At 38.7% G+C, this 16,176-nt stretch overlaps 1 protein-coding gene and 2 pseudogenes across 3 annotated transcripts in view; 1 reads left to right on the top strand and 2 right to left on the bottom strand.

Moving 5' to 3' along the window:
- Positions 1-16,176, top strand: part of PARG (poly(ADP-ribose) glycohydrolase) — a 191,147-nt gene that overhangs the window by 7,245 nt on the left and 167,726 nt on the right. For 2 of the 3 annotated variants that reach the window (XM_090278367.1, XM_090278366.1), the window contains exon 4: positions 673-860. The exons of the other annotated variant lie outside the window; for it this stretch is intronic. In XM_090278367.1, coding sequence (XP_090134493.1) covers positions 673-860 — 188 coding nt within the window. The remainder of the gene's footprint in view (positions 1-672; positions 861-16,176) is intronic. 3 annotated transcript variants of the gene reach the window in all.
- On the bottom strand, positions 2,222-2,792 carry LOC150010472 (calcyclin-binding protein pseudogene; annotated as a pseudogene).
- On the bottom strand, positions 9,980-14,583 carry LOC150010471 (eukaryotic translation initiation factor 3 subunit J pseudogene; annotated as a pseudogene).

Genomic DNA, 16,176 nt, shown 5'->3' with positions numbered 1-16,176 from the left:
CCTTCTGAAATTCATGTGAATTATCAAGACTTAAAAATATTTGAGTTATAGTAGCTACTGTTTATTTAGCCATTTTCCTAGGCCATTGTATGCTTCATTTTGTCTAATGCTCTGACAGGCAGGCAGGTGGTATTGCACTCACTTCATAAATGAGAAAACTGAAATGTGGGTTAGAGAATTCACTGAAATTATGTAATTTTTTGGTGGTAACACTGGGATTTAAATCCCAGTCTGTCTAATTACAAAAAATATTTAAAATTACATTTTGCAATTATTCCATATAGAATTTTAGAGCCCAGTCTGTGATTTTTTTTTTTTTTTCTATCAATGTTCACTTCATTGAAGATTATTCTCCAGAGTTCTGAGAAGTAACTGATACTATGATCCATGACTTATTTGGCAACGTCCATATTCTTATATGGTCCTTTTCTCAGAAGGTAACTTACGTGTGTTTGGAAATTCTTTGCATCGACTATTGAAAATGAGCTTTCAGGTGTTAACTATAAGCATAAGGGTTTTTGTGTTGTTTAGTTTTTTTAATTAACAATGAAAAAGAACAGGCTTGACACATTTTAAACAAAAACATTCTGGGTAAGTTTTATACTCTGTATCCAACCAAGTGAATTTAAACAGTAAGTACTTTGTGACTGAATACATTGATTTTGACCTTAGAAAAGAACAATCTGAAATCAAACATCAAAGAACAGACAGGAGGATCCCAAAATACATTCCACCTCACCTTTCTCCAGATAAGAAATGGCTTGGAACTCCTATTGAGGAGATGAGAAGAATACCTAAGTGTGGAATCCAGCTGCCTCTCTTGAGACCATCTGCCAACCACACAGTAACTATTCGGGTAGGTATTATTTCTCACCTATGAAGACAGAAGATTAAATCTTGATTTCTTATGATACTTATTAATGTAAAAAACAGACCAAGGCATAGAAAGTGATTCTCTTTTCTGTATATAAAGTACTGGGAACTCTATAGAATGTAGAAATATAATGGTAGCTTAATATGGTACTTAACAAATCCATAAAATGAATATTGTCAACTAATGAGGAAATTGAAAAAAAAATTGTATTTTTAAGAAAATTCAATGGATTCTTTAAAAAAAAATTAGTTGACAATAGTTATTGACTACCCATTGCATGTTAGGTACTGGGTTAGCTCCTAAAATTTGAAGTTATGGTTCAGTATCTTCAGGTCATTCTCCAGTTTTGCCCTCCTTTATCATGTTCCATGGGTGTCTCAAACTCAACATGTCTAACTAAAACAAACCTCATTGTTTAAAATTGTGGTTAAATATACATAATATAAAATTTACCATTTTAACCATTTAAAAATGTTATGTTTCATTGGCAATAAGAAATTCACCATGTTATATAACTGTTACCACTATCCTTTTTCATAACTTTTTCATCATCCCACACAGAAACTTGGAACCTGCTAAACAATAACTTCCCATTTCTTGCAAGCCCCTGTTAATCTCTTTTATACTTTCTGTGAGTTTCTTTTTTAAGCACATTTTTATTGAGGTATATAAAATTTACCTAATTGAAGTGATCAGTTCAGTAATATTTAGTGAATTTACTGAGTTAGACAACCATCACTATAATTTAATTTTAGATTTTTATCACTCATTGGACAGTTTAAGTAGTCATCTCATTTATTAGTTTCTGTTATTAGATTTTATAGGAGTTACTTATAAAAAAAACCCCTTTTGTGGTACAAGTTAGTCTAGATGTGATTAAATATTTCATATATATTTTTTTTTTGCATTTTATGCAAAAATCCAGGTTTTATTTTTTTACTTATTCTTACATTGGTGAGAAATGATGCCAGGAACTTAAGCAATAACTTTTTTCTACCTCTCAGTTGAACAAAAATACAATATGGCATATTCACTAGGCAAGACTTGCTTCCTTACATTTCACGTGAGAATGCAGTATTACCCTTTCCAGAACAAAACGACCAGTTTACTAAGGGAGCCATCTTTAGAGGAAGTGTATAATAAACATATTTTATTTAAATAAACCCTCCACTAGGAGAATTCACTGCCTTTACTTAGAATAAGGCTCTGTCACGTTATCTGTTACATTTATCTGGGCAGCTCACCAACATGTCCTTACTGAAAACATCGATATTTCCACATCCCAGTTCCCAGAAGGGCTTTCCAGTCTCAAAATTCAGTGTCTTCTTTGGCTTGCTTCTCCCTTGACTAAATTTTCTTTAGAACATTCATTAGTCCCTCACTAGTATCTGTCTCAGCGTCATAGGAAGGCTTTTCTTTGTCTTTGCACTCTTTCTCCACCTGAGTCAGGTAGTCCCACCGCGTGTTCTCAGTTTCCTTTTTTTTTTGAACTGCCTTCCACAGAGATGGGTTTCAAGAGATTGTTCACAATCATGGAGTAATTCTTCCCATTTAGATTCTTTACCAAAAGATCGAATGACCTCTCTGTGAAATGCACCTGCACGTTCTCAGTGGGGACCTGATGGACTCCACTTAAGGTGATGTAGATTTTCACAAACTTATCTGACTGATCCCATCCGTAATTACCGATTTTCACTGTGTAGCCCATTGTGATGGGAGCAACTGGGGCAGTAGGCTTCTCATTGTCAAGAGGGTCCGCTTTCCTCTCTGATTTCTGCTGCATCTTGTTCTTGATTTCTGTCTTAACCTTGGATTTTTCAGCTGTAAGAGCATCACGTACTCTCTTTCTCGTGGCTTTTTCCAGCAGCACCTTGACCTCTTCTAGATCTTTCTGTAGCTCCTCCACTGCTGAAGCCATGATCGGGTTGGGCTGGGCCAGGGAAGGCGCGAGATGAAGCACGGCGGGGGCATAAAGGGGAAACGACACGCCCGCTTGCTGCGCAGGACCTGCACAGATGGCAGTGCCTGCAGCCCGCGCGCACAGCGCCCCCTGCATGACACTCCGGCCCGCCAACCTCGCCCGGTGCCTCTGGAACCTTCGCGAGTTTGGCGTCACAGCCCCCCACCCCTCCCCGCATCGCCTCTTCCCTCGCCCCGCCGAGCGGCTATATTTCATAATGTTGTCAGTGAAACCCTGGTTCTTTTCACCAATGCCATAAAGAATTACAGATCAGCGAATCTGTCAGCATGCACACAAAGTTTATTAATGAATGGGAGAGCAAAAGCAAGGGTCGCTAAAGGCCAGGATGGCAAGCTTGTCCTAGTGTGGCCAGAGGCTCTACAGCCAGAAGGCCAAGAGCACCAAGAGAGCAAATCTTTTGTGCTGAGGCCTTATGTAGTTCATGGATTGAAGGGGAAGAAGTTACATTTTGATTGGTGGATAAAAGTGGTGCCAGCTTTTATTGGGGGGACATGACTACCCAAACCTAGGTATGCGTGGCGGTCTGTTAGCCCAAATCCTTATCTTGTTCCAGACTTCATTTGTTCATCTTGTTGTAAAACACCTAAGTGAAGGGAGGGAGGCAGTTAATTAAAGTTGGGGCAGTTAACCCAGAGTTATTTATGGGCTCCTTCTGTAAGCACGAGGGACTCCCCCATAAAACAGATAGCAACACATGGTGACCAGAGGTAGGCAGTTAACCAAAGTTGGTGTATGGGTCTTCCCTTTGGGCACTGTGGACCCTTTCCTGCCCTTCCTGCTTTGAGATGAAAGCACAGTTTTAAAGGTTCTCTTTTCCTTCCCAGATAGTGGAAATGATACATAGGATTTCAAGGACTTTCCTACTCCCATGCTAGCATAGTGTTTCTTTTGATATTGGAACACTTGGCAATATTATCAGACCAGGCCCAGGACTGCTCAGTTAGTGGGTGAGACATGTCTCCCTCTGCTTCTAGCCTCCTCTATTAAGTTCTTTGTTAGATAGCAATGGTGAGGGTCCTGCCTTTATTTCCCCTCTGCTGCTCATTCAACTGTAACATAAATGTGATTAAATATTTCATAGTACAGAATTCTTTAGTGTGGTTAGAGGTAGAGGCAACATTTAGCAGAGTGGTGGGGTTTGAGCTGAGTTCAAAAATATGAGCAAAAATTTCTGAGGTGGACTTAGTAAGACAATAGAGTTTCAAATAGGTATGTAACCTTTATAGGAAAAAGCAGTGCAGTCGAAAAATATTTCTTTTAGGAATGGAAAACATTTGGTTTGCTAGAGCTTAGAATTTGGCTGGGACATGGTGGAGGAGAAGACTTTGAAAGTGTATTGGGTTCATATATATCGTTGGGTGCCAGGAACTGGTAATGGAAATCATTAAAATGCCTATGCAGACAGTAGTTGTGTTGTAGTGAGATTAATCAAACAGCTGTATGTAAAAAAAAAAAAAAATTGAAGTGAAGATGCTTTGGAGGCAAGGAAAGATAATAAAAAATGAAAAGTAAGGAGGTAGGAATTATCAAATTGTGCTGCATGGAAGTGGTTCAGGGGTTCTTTTGAAATTTGACTCAGGTTTCTTTTCTAAATTATATTTTTTACTGTGAAAAACCTATAGATTAGAAAATGCTTAATACCATATTTTAACAAGCAGATGTACCAAGAGAACTCATCTTTGTTCATACAATAGAATCAAGATTCTCTTGCCACTACTGTTTTACTGGTTTCCTTAAACATCAACATAACAGTTTACAAAATTACCATTTGGAACTATTAAGGTGTGTGAGTGATATTTTCTTAATAATGTATAGGAGATATTTAAGTAAATTGAATAGTAGCTTTATTAGATTTCTTTTTTGCCTTATTTCATTGTAATTTATTCTTTTTAAAAAAAATAATTTTTTTTAACAATAAAAATTAACAATTTCTCCCTCTCAGACTTAAGACCCTTTATAATCTTATAAAGGACAATGGGTGAAGGTCTCATGCTCCTCTAGCTACTTCAAGCTGGACATGGTTGTTGTCCTACCTACCCTTGGGTCCAGAAATCCCTAATAAGAGTGGGGATGTGGAGGGGAGGGTGACCTTCCCACATGCGGAATGGTCTTGCAGACTCCAGGTCAGTTGTCTGTTCCCGAACAGCAAAGTGCTTGGTTTAATAGGCTTGCATCCTTGTTGTATGCTGGGGGCAACAGATTTGGCAACAGGGTTAAAACGCATCATTCAATCCATAATCACTAGATGACAAAAGGCAGGGATTAATATTTCAATGTCCCACATTAGTGGAATAAAAGGCTTCTTTGGAGGAGGGTATGCAAGTCATGTCACACTTGTTCAAAACCCTTTTGCCCATTATACTTAGTTTGGGCCGAGGGGAATATTTTAGGTTTCCCCCCTCTCAGACCTCTGGGCCCTTTCTGTCCAAGCCATTAGGATAGAAAATAGAAACCAGTTTTAAGGTGAAGCCCACAGACCACCCCATGCTTCACCAACCCAGCCACTTAGTTCAGCCAAATTGTTGAGTCTCAGGAGGCAGCGATGCAGACAGGATTAAGTGAGGCCTGTATGTACAAACAGTCACTCAGGTAATGAGATAATAGGCTTATGCCCTATGAAAACAGAACACACGTGTTAATTTACGCAACACAACCCACAAACCAGTTTAGATCTGCAAGACTGTCTTATTGGAAAGACATCCAGTTGCAAAGTATTGCAAGACATTCTTCTTGTCTGTAAATTAAGCATCTTTGATGATGTCACAGACCTAGTTTAACTTTAAAATGGAAACAAACTTTAAATGAAAAGAAACACTGAACATTGTGATTTTCCTTGAATCACGATTTTTCTCCTTAAGATTATCCTCCTTATCATTAAAGGGACTACATTAAGTCCAGTTTTAATTTATCCTGTTGGTTTGCATAAACACAACAAGAGCAGCAAATGATCACATATGATCTCTAAGTTTGTTTTGCTGGATCTTAAGGAACCTTTAGGGAGACCTTCAGTTTGCCCTTCAGAGCACAGGAGCTGAGCCACATACCTACCATTCAGCCTTGCCTGTAAACACCTGTCTTTTGCAAGTCATTCAGGTTTTCCATTGTGCCTTAAGGTCCCTTCTAGTCATCTTTCAGGAAAGCAACCTTCATTCCTTCCCTGGAAAGATGGCCATGAACCACACAGCCAACCAAGGTACTAGGCCTTTTATCTCGTGGGCTTTTATTACCTTCAAAGGTCAATCCCATTTCCCCAGGGCTTTTTGGTAACAACCAGAGCCCAAGCATGTCTCCTTTAGGTATGGCATTCCAGTCAAAGTCGTGGTCAACAAAACCTCTCTTAACAAATGATCTTATTAGTACTTTTGGTCATTACTTACTTCTTCAGAAAGCCAAATTCTGGAGTGATCAGGTAGGGAGAAAAATATACAGTGTCAAGGAAAATCCTTGTCCTTCTGATATTCACTAAAATTGCATTTCCATACTTTCTATTTTCTTTTGTTCACTTTCCTATATGTGAGGTTTTTTTGGGGGGGGGGGATTTGCTGGCTCCTTTATTAATTTACTTTGCTTTCATTTTTTTCCCCACTAGAAATTTTTGTTTGTTTGCTTTTCTATTACAGTTGTCTCACTTTTTTCCCTGTTGCTTCCCTGCACCCTGCCCACCCCTTCTTCCACAGTCAGTCCCCACCCAGTTGTCTGTGTACATGGGTCATTTATACATGTTCTTTGACTAGACCTTTCCCCTTCTTACCCCGTTCTCTCCCTCATCCCCTACCCCCTTGTCACTCTTAGTCTGCTCCTTCTTTACATGCCTGTGGTTCAATTTTGCTCATTTTTTTGTGTTGTTCATTAGTCTCCTCTATTAGGTGGTATCATATGGTATTTTTCTTTCATTGCCTGGCTTATTTCACTAAGCATAATTCTCTCTAGTTCCATCCATGTTGTTGCAAGTGGTAAAAGTTCCTTTTTTCTTTCTGCTACATTGTACTCCATTGTGTAAATGTACCACAGTTGTTTGATCCACTCTTCTTCAGATGGGCACTTAGGTTGTTTCCAGCACTTGGCTAATATAAATAGTGCTGCTCTGAACATAGGGGTGCATAGGTTCTTTTGAATTGATGTTTCAGGAGTCTTTGGATATAATCTTAGCAGTGGAATCGCTGGTTCAAAAGGCAGTTCCATTTTTAGTTTTTTGAGGAAATTCCATACTGTTTTCCCTAGTGGCTGTACCAGTCTGCATTCTCAACAGCAGTGCACTAGGGTTCCCTTTTCTCTGCATCCTTGCCAGAACAAGTTGTTTGTTGATTTGTTGATGATGGCCATTCTGACAGGTGTAAAGTGGTATCTCATTGTGGTTTTTATTTGCATCTCTCTGATGGCTAGTGACATAGACCATTCTTTCATATGCCTGTGGACCCTCTGTATGTCCTCTTTGAGTATGATGTTGGCTTCAGGTTTCTCATATATGGCCTTTATTATGCTGAAGTATGCTCCCTTTATTCCCATTTTGCTAAGTGTTTTCATCATCAATGGGTGTTGTACTTTATCAAATGCTTTTTCAGCATCTGTTGATATGATCATGTGGTTTTTGTCTTTCACTTTGTTTGTGGGTTGTACTATGTTTATCGATTTGCAAGTATTAAACCATCCTTGCATTCCTGGGATGAATTCTACTTGATTGTGTTGTATGATCTTTCTAATGTGTTGCTGGATCCAGTTTGCCAATATCTTCTTGAGGATTTTAGCATGTATTTTCATCAGCGATATTGACCTGTAATTTTCTTTGTTGTGTCTTGACCTGGTTTTCGAATTAGAGTAATACTGGGTTCATAGAAAAGTTTGGGATTTTTCCCTCTTCTTGGATTTTTTAGAATAGTTTGAGAAGGGTAGGTATTAGTTCTTCCCTAAATGTTTTGTAAAATTCACCTGTGAAGGCATGCTATCCAGGGCTTTTGTGTGCCGGGAGTTTTTTGATTACTGCTTCAATTTCACTAGTTGTTATTGGTCTTTTCAGGCTTTCTGCTTCTTCTTGATTCAGTTTTGGAAGATTATATATTTCTAGAAATTTGTCCATTTCATCTAGGTTGTCAAATTTCTTGTGATACAGTTTTTCGTAATAGTTTCTTAGAATCCTTTGTATTTCTGTGGCATCAGTTTTGATTTCTCCTCCTTTATTTTTGATTTTATTTATTTGGGTCCTCTGTTTTTCTTGATGAGCCTGGGTAAAGGCTTGTCGATTCTGTTTATCTTTTCAAAGAACCAGCTCCTGGTTTTATTGATCTTTCGGATTGTTTGTTTAGTCTCTATGTCATTTAATTCAGCTCTGATCTTGATGATTTCCTTCCTTCTACTTGGCTTTGGGCTTTGTTTGTTGTTGTTGTTCTAGTTCTTGTAGCTATAGGGTTAGATTTTTTTTTTGGAGATTCTTCTACCCTTTTTAGGTAGTCCTGTATTGCTATGAACTTTCCTCTTAGGACTGCTTTCGCTGTATCCCATAGCTTTTGGGCTGTTGTGTGTTCATTATCATTTGTTTCCAGGAACTTTTTGATTTCTTCCTTGATGTCATTGTTAACCCATTTATTATTTAATAGCATGTTATTCATGGTCCATTAATGTTTTGAGTTTTTTCCTTGAGGATGAATTCCAGTTTCAAGGCATTCTTATCTGAGAAGATGCTTGACGTAATTACAATTTTCTTGAATTTGTTGAAGCTTGTTTTGTGTCCTACCATGTGGTCTATCTTTGAAAATGTTCCATGTACACTTGAAAAGAATGAATATTTTGCTTCTTTGGGGTGAAAAGTTCTATATATATCAACTAAATCTATTTGATCTAGAGTGTTGTTCAATGCCTTAATATCCTAGGTGTTTCTTTGCTTCAAAGATCTTTCCACTGTTGATAATGGGGTGTTAAGGTTCTCTAGTATGAGTGTGTTGCTGTCTGTATCCTTCCAGAAGTCTTTCAAAATTTTCCTTACATATTTGGGTGCTCCTGTGTTGAGTGCATATATGTTTACAAGGGTTATATCTTCTTGATGGATTTTTCCCTTAAGTGTTATAGAATGTCCTTCTTTGTCTCTTTTTATGGCCTTTGCTGTGAAATCTGTTTTGTCTGCTATAAGTGTTGCTACCCCAGCTTTTTTTCATGTCCATGTGCTTGAAATATTTTTTCCATCCCTTCACTTTCAGTCTGTGTAGATCTTTTGTTCTAAGATGGGTCTCTTGTAGACAGCGTATATGTGGGTCATGCTTTCTAATCCATTCAGCTACCCTATGTCTTTTGATTGGTTCATTTAATCCATTTACATTTAAAATTATTATTGATAGGTACTTATTTATTGTCATTTTCCCCCTTTGTACTTGTGTTCCTCTCTGTCTGTCTCTGTTTCTTCATCTTCTTAAAGCAGACCCTTTAGCCTCTCTTGCAATGCTGATTTGGTGGAGATATAGTCTTTTAGCCTTCTTTTGTCTGGGAAACTCCTTATTTCACCTGTTTTTTTCTTTTTAAGGCCTCACAACAGTGATTTTATTAAATTAGTTGCTTTATAAAACATTGAGATGTCATCATTGTTAACATAACAATTTACCAAACTGTAGTTAACTGGTACAGCTTGCTGAGCATGTTTTATAAAGGAAAGGAAATGCCAAAACCCTGTTTAAAGTTGTTCCATTGCAGCCTAGACAAGAATTTGGTTCTCAAACACTTAAATCAGGCAAATAAAACAGGTAGGGTTTCCCTCCCCCATCTGAAGCACTTCATCAGTAGAATAGTCTGATAAACTAGACAGTCTGCTTTCAGGAGATTCCATACCTTGTAATGCAATAATGGAGAGGTTTACCTTATTCAGCTTCACAGTTGGAGGGTTTTGGTCATTTAGTTTCTAAGTATCAAACTAATGCTTTTCAGCCGCCATTTCTTCACTCTGAGATACGCAGTCTTCTTCACAATGTATGTTTAATACCCTGATGCTCAATTTAAGACAAAGCAATTTTAATACTAGGTGCAGACCACATGCCCTCGCTGTAAACTGCTTTTTTTGATACGTTATGAAGTAGTTCAAGAAGGTATGGGTAAGGCTGTATTACTGAATGGTGATGATCAATACTACACAATTTTTTGTCATGTTGCAACCCTTGTTTCTAATTTAGTGACTGCTGCTATAGAATCAAATAGCAACAATGACAACATTATTAGCTTTTTTTTTTTTTAACTATGATTTAGTAGCAACTGAGATTCCCAATTTTAACCCCTTGGCAGCAAGATCCAAGTTCCCTCATTTGCACATTACCACCTAAGCATCAAGGGGTTAAATAACTAGCACAAAAGATACTGCACTTCTGATTGTAGCATTAGGCAGAACTGAAAGGAAAGGAAGTTGTGCTACATGTTGAAGGGATTGTGGGCAACAGAAAGAAGACACCAGAGAAGATAAAATGTCATATGAAATCTTCATAGTCTTGTTCGTATCCTCCATCATAACCACCATAATCTGCCAGATTGTCTTTCATGGTGGCCTTTAATCCCCCCTCCAGGAACCACACCTTTCTTCTTTTTCGCTTTGCTTTGCTTTTCTTGCTTCTGTTTCTCACTACAAAGAACAGTCAATGAATTGGTAATCTTTTTCAAATCGTCAATTTCCAATGAAATACATACATCTTGAACTAAGGCTTCCAAAAAACTGGCATAATATAGTGACTTTTCATATTGTGTAATTTTATCTTTTAGTAACTTTCCAAACTCTGTGAAGTCATCTCTTGAAGAGGGATTCATAGCATCTATTCCATAAATTGCATTAGTAACACCAAAAGTTTCTTTTGCTAATTCAAGGTCTGATTCTTCCTGTAATTTCTTTAGCCTCAGTTTATTTGCTAATTGTTCTTCTGGTGTTAGCACTTTAGGTTCTTCAGGTTCTTCTAACTGCTTTTTAATTTCTTCTTGCCTTTTCTTCTGTTGCCATTCTTTCTCTTTTATCTCCTCTTTTTTTTTTTCTGAAATTTTTACTTCTGGTTTTACTTCTGCTTCCTCTTTTTTTCATCATCATCATCATCATCCCAGTTATCCTTGATGTCTTTAGTCCTCGTCCTCGCCTTTCCAGCAGCGGTCTCTGCCCGCGGTGCTGACACCCCCCACCTTCTGCATCGGGTCTTCCACGGAGAACGTGTCCGAATCTCAGGAGTTGCAGTCCCCTGCTGCCACTGCTGCCGCCGCCACGTCTACCCAGGTGTCATTATGTGTGAGGGGAGAGCACCTTCCATTTTTAATGAGAGCGTTGCTGGGTAGAGTATTCTTGGTAGCAGGCCTTTGTTTTTCACTGGAATATTTTTTGCCGTTCCCTTCTGGCTTGTAGTGTTTTTGCTGAGAAATCTGATGATAGCCTTATTGGAGCTCCCTTGTATGTTATTAGCTGTTTCTCTTTTGCTGCTTTTAGGATTCTCTCTTTGTCTTTGAATGTTGCTATTTTAATTATGATGTGTCTTGAAGTGGGCCTGCTGGGGTTCATCTTCATTGGGAACCTCTGTGTTTCCTGGACTTGCGTGACTTTCTCTTATCAAGGTAGGGAAGTCTTCTGTCATTACTTTTCAAACAGGTTTCTATCCCTTGCTCCTCTCCTTCTCCTTCTAGTATTTCTATGATATGGATATTATTACATTTCATGTTGTCCTGCAGCTCTCTTAAAACCTCTTTATTCTTTTTCAGTCTTTTTTTATTTTGTTGCACTGTTTGGGAATTTATTCTACGTTGTCCTCCAACTTGCCCTCCGATCCTCTGCTTTCTCTAGCCTGCTTTTAATTCCCTCTACTGTGTTCTTCAATTCAGAGGTCGTATTCTTCATTTCCTCCTGGCTCTTTTTGATAGCTTCTATGTCCTTTTTCATGCTGGTGTAATTCTCAGTAAGTTTCTTGTGGTTTCCCTGGAGTTCTTTATTTTTTTTGAGCTCACTGAGCTTCTGTATAATCTATGTTTTGAATTTCATGTCTGATAGTTGGCTTTCCTCTATTTTATTTAGCACTCTTTCTGGGGATTCCTCCTTTCCTTTTGATGGGGGGTTGTTTCTCTGTTTCCCCATTTTTGTGCCTCGTCTTGTTTGTTGCTGCCTCTTAGATTGATCTGCACTTCCTGGATCTGCCCTTCATGGCGTCATTTCGTGTACCAGTCTGGGCCTAGGCAGCCTGTTGGAGACTACCAGAGATTTACTGCCTTTGCCTGTCTCCTTTAGTTGTTAATCTATTCAATCTGTGATCATCAGTCAGACTTAAGAAGCGAGGGTGGGGCAGATTAATTCCTGCAGGTGGGGCTTTTGCTTCCCCTCAGGCTGACGCCACTTGGGGTGGAATGGTCTGCCTGCAGTATGGGAAATGAGTCAGCAGTGGGACCCAGTCCCAGTTCTCTCCTCAAAGCCACCGCCCCAAATTCTCCCCAAGTGTCTCTAGTCCTTTCTGCCCTCCCTCTGTTTGAGCCCAGGTTAAGTGGGTGCCAAAATATTTTTGTACATGATCCGCTTAAGAGCGCTTTTTCTCCAGCTGTTTCTTTCAGGCCAGCAAAAAACCCTGTTGCTTTCTGCTTTTCACAATTGGATGCTATTTTACTTTCTGCTCTGTTGCTGTAGGCTGGGAATCCCAGCTGGGGGTTTAGACCCTGCCCTTCTCAGGGAGAATCCCCGGCTGTTGAGCTGTTTCTCAGTCCCTTCAGCTGCCACCCATAGGAGCCCAGTCAGGCCTTTCACATCTCTGCACTTCCTACCGGTCACGTTGTGATGAAGCGGCCTTTTCTTTCTCCCTGTGGTTGTAAGACTTTTCTCTAGCTACTGTTCATTTGGTTATTCCAGATGATTTCTCCACAATTAAGTTGTAATTCCAAATTGGTCCTGGGAGAAGGTTAGGTAGCTTCCACTTATTCCTCTGCCATCTTAAATTGAATAGTAGCTTTAGCTCCCATCCCTAATTTCCAATTTCCAATTTTGCATTTCTGAAAACAGTAATTCTCATTTATTGATGTTATAGTAAAAATTATTATAAGAATTATTTTAATAAAAATTTTTTATTTGATTTTAATGATTTCATGTTGGGTTTATTAAAAAAATGAGGTCTGCTGGTGAAAAATGTTTGAAAATTACTGAGCTAGGGTAATAATTATGAAGATAAAAAAGAGAAAATAGATGATTGCCTTGTTTTGAGGTAAAATTTATAGGACATAGTGACTTCTTAAAGACTGGGTTGTAAGGGAAAAGGGGGCATTGATAATGCCTATCAAATTTAGAAAGGGCTGGATCACTCAGAATATGTTAATGGTGAAGATTTGAAAATAGATTGATAGGAGAGGTAAGTGATATTTTGACCTTTCCTTCTTTTCTTACACTGTCCAGAAAGAAACACCAAAGCATCCCATATTATCATTATTTAATCTCTGTAATTACTGTTTATTTGTTAGCTGTCCAATGACCCATGAATTTTAAAAATCTTAAAAATTACATATTTATTTTATTACAATAGTAAAGCAGGATCATCATAAAAAATGCAACTGTTATATGAAAGCATATAACTCAGAAAACCTAAGTCTTACTCTTATGAATTTAACAATTTGTTGTATTTTCTTCTAAATTCTTTTTCCTGAATATGGTAAGATAACATATGAGTAATTAATAGTTATTAAATAAACAGCCCTTAATTATATTTCTAAGATGCCAGATATTAATTGTTACAGAATTTGAAGTAATAAAATAAAGCCGATATTTAGCATTAGAAATGTAAGGCAATCTGAAGTTTCATGGACATGACACTCAGTCCTTGATTATAAATACATGGATGAACACACACATACACATCCATGCAGACAAAGGCACATATTTGCACACACATACACAATGCATGTACACACACACAAAACATACTCTCATCTAAATGTTCTTCTATGTGGAAGCTGGACTGGTACCTTTTCCGTCACTTCTGATTACAAGGGGCCTCCATTTGGAGGTGAAAGTATTTGTAGCATAATTGATGACTTAGCCACTTTTGACTCGACCATTTTTTCCTCCTCACAGTATTCTCATCCTTAGACTTCAATGACACCATGTAATCCTAGTTTTCTTCCTCCCTCTTCAGTTACTTCCTGTGTTCCTTTAGCTCTTCTTTATGAGGCCATTCCTCAAGGTTAATTCATAGGTCCTCTTTTCTTATTCTCTGGGTGTTCATCCACAGTTAAGGTTTTAATGGTTACCTGTATCACTCTCGAGTTGCAGAGTTTTTATGAAGCTGCCTATTTTATGGTCTTTTTTTTTAAAAAAGTAAGGTGTTCCCTTTTTGAGGAACAATCTTTTCTTGGTTAACTTCTTTTTATCCTTTGGTATTTAGGCACTTTCTCAAGGAAGGCTTCTCTACACACACAAGTTAAGCTAAAATTGTCTAGAATGGATTATCTTTTATTTTTAATCCTCACCCAAGGACACTTTTTTTTATTGCTTTAAGAGAAAGAAGGAGGAGAGAAAGAAGGGAGTGGGGGTGAGAGAGAGAGAGAGAGAGAGAGAGAGAGAGAGAAAGAGAGAGAAACATCAATGTGAGAGAGAAACAGACATTAATTGCCTTCTTGTACATGCCCTGACCAGGGATTGAGCCTGCAACCTGGGTATGTGCCTTGGCCAGGAATTGTACCCACAATCTTTCGGTCTAAGGGAAGATGCTTCAACCAACTGAGCTACATTGGCCAGCTCTGTAATAGGTTTTCTTAACACCATGAGCCTCTCATTTATAGCACATTACAGTTGAAATTTTATATTTCGTCGGCAGCCGTCCGTCTCGAGAGACGATGGTGTAGCTTCTTAAGAGTATCTGCACCGCCGAGAATGGCTGTGCAGTCCGACTCGGGAGTTACATGGTATCTGTCTCCTCCCATGTTGAATCGACATCTTGCGATGACGCTGAAGCTACAGAGCCTGGGCAGGGTAATATGGAGGGTCTGCTGTTGCCCATGCAGCAGACCCCCCCTCTCTTCGCAGCTGAAGGGTCCAAGGGAAAGACGGAGTCGATACAGCTTGGGTTCAGGTGCGCCGCAGGAGTTGCCGGTGTTGACTACAACATCAAACCGCCTTAGGGACTCCGGCTCCGGATTTTCTGTCGGGGTTTACTCCCTTAGCCTTTCCCCTGAAGAGGTATGCCGCAAGGCAGCGGAGGTTTTTTGGAGTCAGAGTTTTCCTTCTCTGGTGCACCCTGACTGGAAGATCGAACCAGCGACACTTAGCTCGCAGGCCGACGCTCAATCCACTGAGCTAAACCAGCCAGGGCATAATTTTATATTTATTTTTGTGATTATTTAATTAGTTGCAATGAAGTACTGATTCATGCCACAACATGGATGAACCTTGAAAACAGTATGGTAAGTGAAAGAGACCAGACATAAAAGGCCACTTATTGTATTTGTCCATTTATATGAAATGCTCAGAATAGGCAAAATGTAAAACTTCTGTGTTTTAAAATACCTCCTTTCTCAAACATTTATTGAATGCTAATTATAAATAGCATATCTGTGTATATGCATAAATGTATATATTTACATATATATGTATACACTGTATATATAAAAACACACATGCCATGCTCTGTAGTAAGTATTCAGAATGTAAAGTTAATATGGTTATTATTCTCAAAAAGGTTAAGGTCTAGCTGGGGAAGGAAAAAACAGTGTGCTCTAGTATGATAGTGATCTAGTAAAACAAGAGGAAATAAACTACCTTTTAAAAATTTTTGAAGACTTCTTTAGAGGAAATGAAAATTGGGCTGCAGGTCAGAATTGGTATTTACCCAGATAGTGTTTGGGAAAGAGAGGATGTTAAAAACTGGAAACATCATTTGGAATCAGAGTATAGGCAGAGGGGAGCCATTTTAGGATTAGAAGCCTGGGAATACTTGAGAAAGATAATATCATTCCCAAGTGAGCATGAGGTGTTTAAGGGAGAAAAATATGCTGGGTACAGGTGGAGTTAGGGAAAGGAATAGAAGAGTGTTGGCAGAAATTCAGGCAAGGAATAATGAGGATCAGAGGCCTAGATTGGATGGACATAGACTGCTCAGGACCAGGAAACTGTGAGTGGAGATGAGGAGTGGAAACAACTGAATATGATTTCTGAGGTTCCTTGCATAGGAGCTGGTCTCTCTCTCTCTTTCTTTTTAAGTATGTTTTATTGATTATGCTGTTACAGTTGTCCCAATTTCTTTTCCCTTTGTTCTCCACCAAGTGACCCCCCTCCCTTAGTCCATGCCCATTGGTTGTGCATATAGTTCTTCTCAACATCTTCCTGTCTACTCCACTCCCTCCTACTATGCTTAATTCC

Source organism: Furipterus horrens, unplaced genomic scaffold, assembly GCF_987537825.1.
Source record: "Furipterus horrens unplaced genomic scaffold, mFurHor1.1.pri manual_scaffold_5, whole genome shotgun sequence".
Lineage (NCBI taxonomy): Eukaryota > Metazoa > Chordata > Mammalia > Chiroptera > Furipteridae > Furipterus > Furipterus horrens.
The sequence above is the reverse complement of the archived record's forward strand: the minus strand, read 5'-3'. Positions and strand labels throughout refer to the sequence as shown.